The sequence below is a fragment of the Grampus griseus genome, assembly GCF_964374135.1.
Source record: "Grampus griseus genome assembly, chromosome: 8".
Lineage (NCBI taxonomy): Eukaryota > Metazoa > Chordata > Mammalia > Artiodactyla > Delphinidae > Grampus > Grampus griseus.
Genome location: NC_139002.1, coordinates 108282526 through 108294967, shown reverse-complemented (window position 1 = coordinate 108294967; position 12442 = coordinate 108282526). Strand labels below are relative to the sequence as shown.

The 12442-nt window shown below is 51.7% G+C and overlaps 1 protein-coding gene across 4 annotated transcripts in view; it reads right to left on the bottom strand.

Moving 5' to 3' along the window:
* The window catches only part of NAP1L4 (nucleosome assembly protein 1 like 4), a 63716-nt gene that overhangs the window by 8789 nt on the left and 42485 nt on the right, over positions 1–12442 (bottom strand). For all 4 annotated transcript variants that reach the window (XM_082659658.1, XM_082659655.1, XM_082659656.1 and 1 more), the window contains exons 8-12: positions 10178–10249; positions 5177–5316; positions 3823–3968; positions 1497–1519; positions 961–1080 (exon numbers count right to left, since the gene is read on the bottom strand). In XM_082659658.1, the coding sequence (XP_082515784.1) occupies positions 961–1080; positions 1497–1519; positions 3823–3968; positions 5177–5316; positions 10178–10249 (501 nt within the window). The remainder of the gene's footprint in view (positions 1–960; positions 1081–1496; positions 1520–3822; positions 3969–5176; positions 5317–10177; positions 10250–12442) is intronic.

The following is a 12442-nucleotide window of genomic DNA, read 5'->3' as shown; positions in this document are numbered from 1 at the left end:
GTGCGCTGGACAGCGCTGGTCCAGAATTTGCTGCATAACCAGCATTTCCTAAAACTTAAGTCTGAGCAACTACCTGAGCGCTAAGATGACCCCAAACTGCGCTGTGCTGTGTGTGTCCGTGTTCCCGGATTCCCACAAGTATCTCCCAGCCCGGGGATGGACAGGCCGCACCTGAGCAGCTCACCAGTGTCAGGTGATGTAGCCAGTACGCCCTGGGCTGGCCCACTCCCGCTGCGTGGGGGCCTTCAGCACAAAGGAGGGCACGAAGCAGCTCGGACCTGTCCAGCAGCCACAACAGACCTCGCCAGAAAGGAACCTCAGAGCACTCAACACAAGGGAGCAAACAGCACCTAAGCACACTTCCAGCAACACGCCACAGGACAGACCTTTATCTCCACACAACAAGAGGGCTCGTGGCAAACGGGCCTTGGTCACGATGGAGAACCATTTCAGGTGACAGCCCGGGGCAGCTGGCCAGGCTGTGCTCAGGGGTCCTGCTCCCAAGTTCTGACTGTGGGAGGGCGAGTTCCTTCAAGCAGAGGGGAAGGTGGCCTGCGCAGCCGGGCTGTTTTTCTGTGGAGTGTGGGGTTCTATTTCTTTGGGGTCGATATGCCACATGCCAGCACGACTCGGCTCTGCTGGCCGTCGCTTGGTGAACAGGAGTTTCCTCGTGTTCAGAAGTCACCCAAAGCCACAGACCTCGTGTGCAGCAGCGAACCCCTGGGTCCTTAGAGGACGTTCGGAAACAAGTCACTGGCCGGGCCCACGCGGGCGTGTGGTGCTCAGATGCCTCAGAGAGACCTGCTTCTCCCGCCTCTGCCATCTCCCTGCCCAGTCTATTTCCTCCAAACTCCAGAGGGCAGTGCCCCGTGGACCTGGTGGAGGATGTCATGAAAATCTCGGCTGGGCTTCCCAAGCCAGCACCCGCTCTGACCCCAGCGGCTCCCACAGGCCACCTACGTTGTCGTCGTCCTCTATGGCCTCCCCCGTGAAGTAGAGCACGGCGCGCGGCACGATCCGCTCACGGAAGAAGTGTCCAATCTCAAAGTCGGAGGCTAACGTGAATTCGGAGTCTTCATCCTGAGGGGAAAAGCAAAGTGCTAACTTGCTTCAGTGGGGTAAACATCACATTCCCTTGCCCATGCCTGACCCCCCACTTCCAGTGACTCGGCTTATAACGCACCCAGTGCGGGCACTGCTGGGTGACAGGCATCTCTGAGGTTAGGCCGCATTAAAGGAACCCTTGCAGCCAAATGGCAGGAAAGCGTAGGGCCCAGAGCCACATGTGCGCGGGGGTGAGGCTCAAGGAGACGCCTGCCCTCAGGTCCACCCGCGGCACGCGCGCTGCTGTCCCACCCCCACGGTGCAGGGAATACAAATTCACCCTTGGTTTTTAGGCAGTAAGAACAGATTAAAAAGAAAGTAGCAAACTACTCAGGAAATAAGGACCTTAACAGCAAAACAACATACTTTTTTGATAATGACACACAACTTACCAGTGATTCTCCATCCCCTGATGCTAGAAAAAAAGACAGAACACATCTGCATTACATCGACAACCAAAGCCTTCTAAGGCCCACACAGGAAGCTCAGCTGACAAATAAAATGGAACAGCTCACTAGAAATTGCCTAAGCGTTGTGCCTCCCCTTGGCCGGCTCCCCACTCCCCCGCCTTGCTGCAGGCTGAAGCTGTGGCCCCAGCACCGCCAGGCCCCCTTCCCTCCCCCCACCCCCAATCAAGGGCCAAAGGCCGGTACCCAGTAATGCTCACAGGCCCAGCTGGAGAAGGCCACTTTCAGAAGAGAATTTACAGACGTTTAAAGCATCAGCAGATGGAAAGGTGAACCGGCTGCCCAGACTGTGGCCGTTCAGGGCATTTTTGTTTTAAGCGGAGTTTTAACCCGTGTCCTACAAAACTACAAGCGACGCTTCGGTAGAGAAACAGGAAGCACTTTAAGACTGTAAGTCCTCAGTGCGACCGAGGCGCTGCATCTCAGCTAGGCGGAAGCTGCATCCCTGCTTGCTTGCGAAGGGGAAGGAGAAGGTAGTGCGGAGCCGCTCCTCCCGCAAACACTGCAGCACGCAGGGCGACGTCACTCACCGACACCCACGGCAGAGGCCCGCGCTCCACACAAAAGGTGAGCTGAGATTCGGTTCCAGCACCCACGGCCCTACAGACCTCGGTGCCGAACTACAGCCCAACACGGAACCAGGAAGACACAGCCTTAAAACCACGCTCAGTGAAGCCCAGTGGCGCTTCGCCAGGCGTCGCGTCCCCTTTGCCGGGCTCACCCTGCCTTTGTGTCTTCCCTGTCGCCCCTCTGCTGCAAGGTCTGTCTCCGTGGCCAGCACAGACAGGGGCACGCGCCATCTCAGCCACGGCGGAGCGGGTGCTGGTGTGCGCACCCCTCCCCGTGGGCGGTGGGGGGCCCGAGCCTCGGCGTGTAAGAGCCCCACCTGCTGTTTAAGATGCAGGCTCGGGGCCTCTGGACTCAGGGACGGCAACAATCACAGCAAGGACTTCCTCACCTGACTTCTGGGCCAGTTTGTAGGATTAAAGCCAAACAGGTTGCTGGACTAGCCATCTTTTATTTCCTTCATTTCAAAAAGCATTTCAGCAGTTTGGGTTTTTTTCCTTGACCACTCCATCATCCCTCCCCCACTGTCATCCTCTATTCCTTTTCATAGAGCATATCACTTGATATTATGTTTATTCAATTACTTTAAAAATAGTGATATACCATAAAATTCACCCACTTTAAGTATACAATCCAATGACTTCTCATACATTTTTAGACTTGTGCAACCACAATACAGTTTTAGAACCCCCAAAATCACCCCCCAATTCTTGAATCCACTTGATTCCATTTTAATTGTTATTATTTAAAACATCCAAAAAAGCCACTGAATTTAGGAATCAAAGCCCCTTTGCTTCACGGTGAATTCACACAGGAAGCCTCCCATATGTGAGGCTCTGAAAGGGATCTTCCCGAAAAAGGAAATTTAAGAACTACATTTATGGCTGTTCTTGTCCCCAAAACTGATATACATCGGCATCTTCCAGGTTCGAAGACAAGTCACGGAAAATAGCCACAAGAGTGAAAGACAATGGACTGCATGGTGACGGGCAGCTTGGTAACTCGGCACAAGAGTCAGAGTGAAGACGGAAGCCACGCCGTGGCCCCGACAAACAACCCAAAGGGCCACCAATGACCTAGATCAGAGCCGACATTTATCTCCAACTGTTTTTTGTTCACGGAAAATAAAGAGAAAATGTTTTCCCCTCATATCCATATTTTAATGCTGCCAGCGGGTCTGGTCTTCGAATTCTCAGGATTAGGAAATTATGTAAAGACTTCCAAGTAATTTTCCTCAAAACCAGCGGCTGAGCCATTACTACTTCCATCTCTCTTTTACTGGAGGGTGGGAGCAAGGAGCAGAGAGCAAGCGTCCAAGCTATGATTCTGTCCTAAGTCTGTGTTTGTCACAATATGTAAGTTCCCAAACCCCTGAGCTCTATACCAAGGCTCGAAGAAAAAACCAAAAACCCACCTGAGAGGGCGGGGAGAGGGAGGGGTGGGCCGACACCCTGCAGGCTGTAGGGGTGGGAGCAGAGCAGCCACGCGGAGCCCTCCCCCTGGGGGCGGGGGCATGCAGCTCCGCCAGCTGCCCAGGCTCACCCTCCTGCCAGGACAGGCACCCGTGGGCCCGCCCGCACAGCCACGGCTCCGCCCCCCAACGCTCGCCAGAGGACCAGAACCGCCTTCCTGATGTTAACAGTCATTCTGTGTGTAACCTGGAGTCACCACCCAGCCCACTCACCTTTCAGCGGACTGAAGAAGTTGAAAAAGGAATCGTTGGGGACTTGTTTGGTGATTGTTCTGACGGTGCCTCGGCCCTTATGTTTCTGCTTTTTCTTGATGGTTTTGACTGTTACATTTTTTCCTTTCTTCCAGTCAATGGTACACCTACAGGGACAAGACCGTGATCACGGGGGTACACACTCCATGAGAAAAACTGGTCACACGTGTGTCCAGCAAGCAAATCACAGCTCTGTGCTTAACCCCAAAACAACTTAACAACCTGTGAGCGAGCACTCGGCACACGGTGAGCTCACGCGAAGGCCAGTGAAGGCGGAGGGCCCCGCCAGGCAGGCTGTCAGCGCGGCAGCTCCCGGAGCTGCACAGCTTTAACCCCCAGACGTTTCGCAGGGGTCCTCCAACATTCTTCCCGTGACCACGCCCGCTCAAGGGCTTGTCACCTGCTGCCCCGTCGCAGACCCCACAGCGCACAGGAAGCCACCCACTCAGGCGCCTGAATTCTCAAGACAACTAGCTAAGCGAGTGGGACAAGTTGGAGAAAGCAAGCAGGTGGCTACCGCAAACACTGGTGACCGGAGCAAGACACAATGTTCCAAGTGTGCTGAGCGGCCCTTGGTGGGGACAGCACTCTGAATCACCCTGGACCAACAGGTAAGCCCTGGCAGTGTCTGAACAGCGTCTGCTCAAGGACATGCCTGGAAAGGCAGGCCTTCTCACCCGATGGCCTGGCCGTGGGAAACAATCTACATTACTCTGGCCATTTCAGTCTAGCAGGATTTTAAGAGAGTTCTGTATTACTCACACAGGGAGATTCATCAGGATAAGTACTTGGTTCAGTGAATAAGGATAACTGTTTCAATCAAGAATAAAACAATTTCCCAAACCGTCTCAAACCACCCAAGAGGAGTGAACTCCAAGCCACTCTCCCTGGTGGTCCGCAGGCTGCAATCACCAAGGCGCTCAGCCCTGAGGCCAACCACGCTCATGCTGCCTCACCGCGGTCAGTGCTGCGCTGCACTGACTCATTCATTCACTCGACAAATACCCGCTGAGAGCAATTTATCAGTTCAATGATCACTGCTTCACTTACGGTGACTGGAGATCCCAATGCCCTCATTAAAACGAGGAAATCGGGCCACCACCCCAAACCCTGGCCCACGTAACCACATGATACATTTCCCAGCGCCAGTCATCATATTCCCAGAGAGACTCTTTAATTTCCATCTTTGTCTTTTGGGCTTTTAAACAGATTAAAGGCTTTCTGCTTTATTCCTAACTTCCATCTTACTTGTAAAGTTGTAAAACCACCTCCTGCTTTTGTTTCAGAAAAAGAAGTTGCAATGGCATTTCCTTACCCGTCACAGTCAACTATTTCAGGACCTTCAAAGGAAAAGGGATCGGCCTTATCTGGCTCTGACTTCATCTTGTACGTTTTTGTCAGGACTGAATTGGTAAAGTAGTCGTTGGATTCAAAGTGGAACTCTAATACAAAAGACTGGAAAAAAAGACAGAAACTGGGCTAAGCACCACTTAAAATCTATGACTAATTAGCGACCGACTTTATGAATCACACAGTACTTACTGGAACCCAGCTCTTCCCTAAGCATGACACCACAGGCAGAAACCATGACTGAAAAGCTCAACAGGTGTTGCCACATAAGAACTTGCTGACTGCAAAAGCACCAGCACAGAGTTAAAGCAGGGCAGCAGGCGGGCAAATACCCGTCACCCTTCGGGCCCCGCCACCTCCCCTCCCAGGGAGGACAAGCTCTCCTGAGGAGTGTGGCTTCTCCCTGCCGCCCCACCCTCCCTTCCCCGAGAGCACAGCAGGGCGGGGGTCTGGAGGCAGAAGGCGACAGCAGAACCCTGTCCCCCTCTCCTTTCTCTTGGGCAGAGCAGCTCCTTCTCTGCCGCGCAGCGAAAGGGCCAAGACTCCACATGGGGAGAGAAGGGGAGGCACTGACTGGGCCTCTTCAAACCACACCAAGGACAAGTTCACCCTTCACTCACAAAGCACTCTTCGGACCTACAGACACGCACGGGAGGAATGGACAAACGGGTGTACAGAGCAGTAGTAACAAATCAGAAGATATTCGTGTGCACAGTAACAAAATAGATGAAAAATAAAATGAGACGCCCCCTTTCTGTGCAAAATGTCCAAAGAACACATGGTACTGGCAAGGGTTTTGGGAAGCCAGGGGCACTCATATACTGTAAAGGGCTTTGTGAAGGGCAATTTGGCAATATCAAAAAATTAACAAAATAAAAAACATTCTGGGAGCCAATAATTCTGTTTTGAGGAATGTGTCCTATTTCAGGAAGATACCTGGATGGATGCAGCAGCACGTGCAAAGATATTGACCTCAGCCCTTCTGACAAGACAACCTGGGGGAAGTAAGCAACAGTCTACAGGGCCGGCTCCGGGTCTGGCCAGCCTCTGCCTGTCAGTGCTGCGTGATTCTGGGAAGCCATTCCACGTCCCTATGCTTTCGTTTCCTCACCTGCAAAATGGAATAAACAACCCTTTCTCTCCATGAGTTCACTTGAGGATTAATCTATGGAAGCACTTAGAACAGGGCCAGGTTTACAGGCATTACTTGCTAAATGTTAGCTATTTCTATTTTTATTGTAATGGTACAACCATCAGTTGAGAAAAAAATTAAGAAGACTAAAAACAAGCCACTTCCACAAGGGGAAGTGAAATAAGAACTCCCCCAAGAGGGGGATGAGGAAGAGAAGGGCCACAAGGGCCTGGGAAGTACAGACACAAGTGGCCAAGAGGATTGGAGGCAGTCCTGTCAGTGTTCAGAAGGGATGGCAGGGATCTGGCCAGGTCTCCACTGACCCCTGCCAGCGTGGTGTGGGCTGGAGGGGAAGGGAGGTCAACACCCACAAGTCACTAGGCTGGCAAAACCAAAGTGCAGTGAGGACAGGAAGGCAGCTATGGGGAATCAGAACATCGGCGGAATCCCTCTCCACGGCTCTCCTGGACCTGACCCCAGGCCCCATAAACCCGATCTTTATCTTGGACTTCAGTCAGTGGAGACTGCTATTACTTGAGAACTGTTGAGGGTGGTGACCACAGATGTGGATGACCCACCTTGGGGACTGGGCTGGGCTAACGAATGGCACTGTTTTATTCCATCCTTCATTACGTCCATATAGATATGGACAGAATTATTTATCTTCCTCTCTCTCTCCCCATTTCCTTCTCCTGCCATTTCTCCAAACCAAGGGTGCTACTTCCTTTCTTCATATTTTCCTACTTTTCCTTCTTTCCCTAGGCCTCTGTTTAGTCAAGAATGAGTCAAACACAACTGGGGATGATTTAAAGAAAGTGTCTAACAGTCCAACAGAAAAGGGCCCAAGGACGAGGCGACCTCACTCACACCCCGCTACAGCCAAGTCAGCCATGAACATATGACAAATGCCCAGCCACACTCGCAATTAAGTGTCAAATTCCATCTCTTCTGCCCAGCAAAGTAAACACGGCTGCTACTGTCTTTGCCGACACTTGTGCTGAGCAGAGAGGAGGCGGTCCCCAGGCAATGCTGCCCATGTGGTCAAAGCAGACAACTCATGTCCAGGCAAACGACATACGGGGATTCTCTGTACTGTTGCTGCAGTGCTGCTCTAAGCTTGAAATTATTTCAACATAGAAAGAAACCAAGAAATGTTATTATTACAAAAAGAAAAGTGTAAAAAGATACCACTAGCATCATCAGGAGTGTAAATTGAACCACCTTTGGGACTTATAAAGGTTTGTCTCCTTCGACCCAGTAATTATACACTAAAAGGAACCTAAACTGAGGAAATCATCAGAAATTTAAACAAAAGCCTGGGGCACAAGTAAGCTGATCATAACGCAACAATTTATAACGGGGTGGTGGTGGCAGTGGCATATTCTGGGGAATGTTGAACCTTTTTTTTTTTTTTTTTTTTTTTGCGGTACGCGGGCCTCTCACCGCTGTGGCCTCTCCCGTTGCGGAGCACAGGCTCCGGACGCGCAGGCTCAGCGGCCATGGCTCACGGGCCCAGCCGCTCTGCGGCATGTGGGATCTTCCCGGACCGGGGCACGAACCTGCGTCCCCCACATCGGCAGGCGGACTCTCAACCACTGCGCCACCACGGAAGCCCTGTTGAACCTTTTTACAGCCAACAGATGCAGCAACTATTTTCCACCCCGTAGGGCCTACGTGAGGTGAAGAGAGCAGTGCAACACTGTCCACACACTGGGATTCCACTTTGCTGAGGTACAAACATGGTGACCCTGGAGAGTGACCCTGGGGAGGGGCAAACACCCTGGCTGTGTTTCCCTCTGAAGTAAAGTGGTTTCATTTTATTTTCTTTAGACATTTTATTTATTTGTTGATTGACTGATTGATTGCTGCGTTGGGTCTCTGTTGCTGTGCGGGCTTTCTCTAGTTGCGGCGAGTGGGGGATGCTCTTGGTTGTGGTGCGCGGGCTTCTCATTGCGGTGGCTTCTCGTTGAGGAGCATAGGTTCTAGGCGCACAGGCTCAGTAGTTGTGGCACACGGGCTCAGTAGTTGTGGCCCGCGGGCCCTAGAGTGCAGGCTCAGTAGTTGTGGCACAGGGGCTCAGTAGTTGTGGCTCGCGGGCCCTAGAGAGCAGGCTCAGTAGTTGTGGCTCGCAGGCTCTAGAGCACAGGGTCAATAGTTGTGGCGCATGGGCTTAGTTGCTCCATGGCATGTGGGATCCTCCCGGACCAGGGCTCGAACCCGTGTCCCCTGTACTGGCAGGCAGGGAAGACCCCGTTTCATAACAATTTTAAAAAGCGCAGAGACTATGGGTAAATTCACTAAGCTGCTGACAGTTATCTCTAAAAGAGTGCACAGCGTTCTGTACACTTCTCTATACTTTCTAACTTTTCTTATGCAAGCACGTATGACTTTCACAATGACTTAGTCTACCACAGCTAGGGCTCCAGCCTGTCTATGGGCCACAGAAGAGACCAAGGAAAATATAAGACAGATGGGCTGAGGAAGAAAGGGAATGGACCAAGGAAATCATCAAACAGGTGCGTGCGTGTGTGCGCAACACACACACACACACACACACACACACACACACACACACACACACACACACACACACACACACACACACACACACACACACACACACACAGAGGAAAAGAGAATTCACACCCATCACAGCAAACTACAGCACTCTGCCACAGGAGGCCTCTAGGGGATGCTGTGGCCAAGCCTCGCACAGGTGAGGAGCGATTACTGGGAAGAAACTGACAAGAGGAAGGCGCTGCAATAACCTGGGTGCCGTAGGAAAGAAAGGGCTCCCTCAGCTACCAGAGTGACCCCCAACCTGTGAGCAGGCATCACTCTGGCTGGTGTCCACACCCCACCTGCTGCGGAGGGATGTGTGAATGTCACCTCCAGAGTGGAGCAGACCAGGAAAGGGACAGATACAGGTGTGTGTGCCCCCACCCCTTGCCCCCAGCAGGCATCACCCGCAGGCCAGGGTAGAGGGAATCCCGCTCGCACTGCTCTGTGGTGGGGAAGTGGGAAGAGACCGGGCCTCAGCCCCACGGCCCTCAGGCACTGTGTCTTCAAAACCTGAAACCAGGAGCCACCAGGCAGGCAGGCAGTTGCGTGGTGCTGGAATTGCCGTGGCACTGGAATGGAACCCACCAGCCACAGGCAGGCTGGGAGGTCACGAACAGCGCTCCCCGAGGACCGCAGCTCAGGCCTCACCGTCTCAAGGCTGCTTCACAGGAAAGGACAGGCTGGCTTAGGTCAGACTCCCCTCACTAACTGGTAGGCAGCCTACGAGAGCAAGGATTCTGGATAGATGTGTTTCCAGACAAATCAAAGAGCAGGGAAACATTTTTTCAGTCTTATCTATCCGCAGTGATTCTTGAAGGTAAAACCTAGTACATTTCCTTCACTAGTATCTTGGATTTCTGTTAAAGTGCTGCTTATATTTGAATACGTACCAACCATCCTTTGCAGCCTGTTTTACATACATTCCACCCTCACAAACCTGGGAGACGCTTAGGAGAAGGAGGACATCGCCCCATCTGACAGAGGAAACAAACTAGCCCAGAAGCCACAGCATGGCACAGTGGAGGCCACGTCGGAGGAGTCCCCTCCTGTGCCTGACTCCTGCGCCTGCCCCCGAACAGCTGGTGGACTGAGTTACTGTCCGGCTGTGCACACTGCCGGGTGAGGCCCAGGGATGCAATGTGAGAACACACGTCGCACTCCAGTCACCCAGCAAGTGAATGGCCGGGTGTGGATTTCTGGCTCTAAGCCCTTTACCCTTAGTGGCCTGACCCTTTCTGACACCAGCCAGGAGTTCAAACAATCAGTACTCACCATAGGCTGTCCAGGGTCTGAAAATTTCACTTTGATGTCCTGCAGGTGCTTCAGGATGGGCTCATCATATTCCTAACCATGAAGAGAAGAAAAGAAAGTTCTGCTGAGCTTTTACAGACAACACACATGTTCGCACTGAGTCACTGTTGCACCTACTCCTAGACACTGGATAATTAGCCCTGTTGGAATTCTGTCCTTGTCACTCCCAGGAAGCCACCCAAATTTGTTCAGTCACTAGCAGTCTTAGGGTGGCAGCAATGAGGTGCCACCTTTGTCTGGCACGGAGCACTGGTAACCACCAATGCCAAGCCAGAAGGGCATCGCGCTCATTGCCAGGGGCAAGAGCCCTGACTGATTTCACAGCCCCACCAGCTGCCAGTATAGACAGGGTCGGAAATGCCGTCAATTAAGACTGCTGGTCCTCAGCATCTCCTAAGAGACAGAATCAGAAGAAATACCTGGACAAGCTACTGACCTTGGCAGCCAGTTCCCCCCGCTTAGGGCACGTGGTGATAAATAGCCCAAATCCAGCAACACACACAGTCAAGGACACTCACAAAGCAAGTCTGAGACCTAATGGCAGGCACTATGGAAGAGCCTCTAACGATGGCTCTATGCCTTTACGAGTCATCGTTATGCAAACACGGAAGTTCACCAGGGCCTGTCGTTTGAGAAAGGCCAACTGAGAAAAACTCAGAAAAAAAAAAAATCACAGGACCTGAAACCCAGTGACCACATACTCACGAGAGGTGCTTTATTTGTGAAACAGTCACTTCACCCTGGAAGTCTGGGGACTGGACCGGAAGGATTTCCTGAGGTTCCGCTGAGCCTGATAACTACCAACTTCCCAATTTTAAATTCTTTCTACATCACAAGCAGACCTCGTTTAATGCACTTCACTTTACTGTGCTTCACAGATATTTTGGTGGGGTTTTGGGGGGTTTTTTTGTTGTTGTTCTTGTTGCAAATTGAAGGTTTGTGACAACCCTGCGTTGTCAGACAATGGTTAGGATTTTTTAGCAACGAAGTATTTTTAAATTAAGGTACGTACATTTTTGAGACATAATGCTATCGCACACTTAGTAGATTACAGTATAGTGTAAACCTAACTTTTATGACGCACCGAGGAACCGAAAAATTCATGTGGCCCACTTTAATGCTACGTTCACTTTATTGCAGGGGTCTGGAACCAAACCCACAATGTCTCCGAGGTCTGCCTGCATAGAACAAACCCAAAAAAAAGCAGTAACAAAGGCACCTTCCAAGTCTCTAGACAGAAAGTTAAGTCCAAAGCAGTTTTCAAAGGCCACATCAGTCTGAGATGTCAAATCCTAAATTCTAGAGCCAGAAAACACTTGGCTCCGAGATCACGTGTATCAGTGACTGAGCACGTATGCCTAGTTCTAGAATCACCAAGGCGAATGTATCACCAGTATGTTTTCCAAATACACGGCACTGGGACCTTCAAGCCCACTGCAGTCAAGCTAGCAGCACCACGGGTGCCGCCCCATAGCCAGGAGACGGCCATGATGCTCTTGATCTCCTCCAACAACCTCATGCCTTGAGGGCCAAGGACCTTCTGTGGCCCAGACCACAACGCAAAGCCCTAAGTTAGCAGGCTCAAAACTCAGGGCCAACAGTGGAAGCAACTCAGGGACTGACTTAAAGCTGCTCTCCCTAAGTTTCAAAACTCTGCTTTTGGACCTATCTTGGCCACCACCAACAGAGAACCCAAGGACCTACAGCCAAACCCACCTTTGGGATTTAATGTCTGACCAAAATGGAACCTACTACCATTACTTGCTTCAGGTTATAAACAGCCCAAACCAGATTTCATCACTCTCTGCATACTACATGAGTACTCAAAAAATGGCACGTCTTTTTACAACCGTAAGACAAAAAGCAGCGAGACACTCTGTGGCATAAATACTGAAGCACTGATACTAAGACAGAGGTGCTGGGAGAACGGAAGAGACACCTCATTCAAGTACAGCTGACCGTACTTGAAACCAAAGAAATGCTACAGATGAAGCAGCAGCGCCATCCCTGGGTTACTAACTGGCTGGCCAGGCAACACCAGGAGCTAGGTCTCCCAATCAAGTCGCCTAACCAGCACCAAAAAGCCTACCTCGTGACACCCCTGCCACCACTCACAGTGTGCCCCCAACCTGCAGCATGGGCATCACCTGGGGGACACATCAGGAACCAAGATCCTCAGGCCCCACCCAGACCTGACTCAGAGCCTGCACTTCCACGAGACGTCCC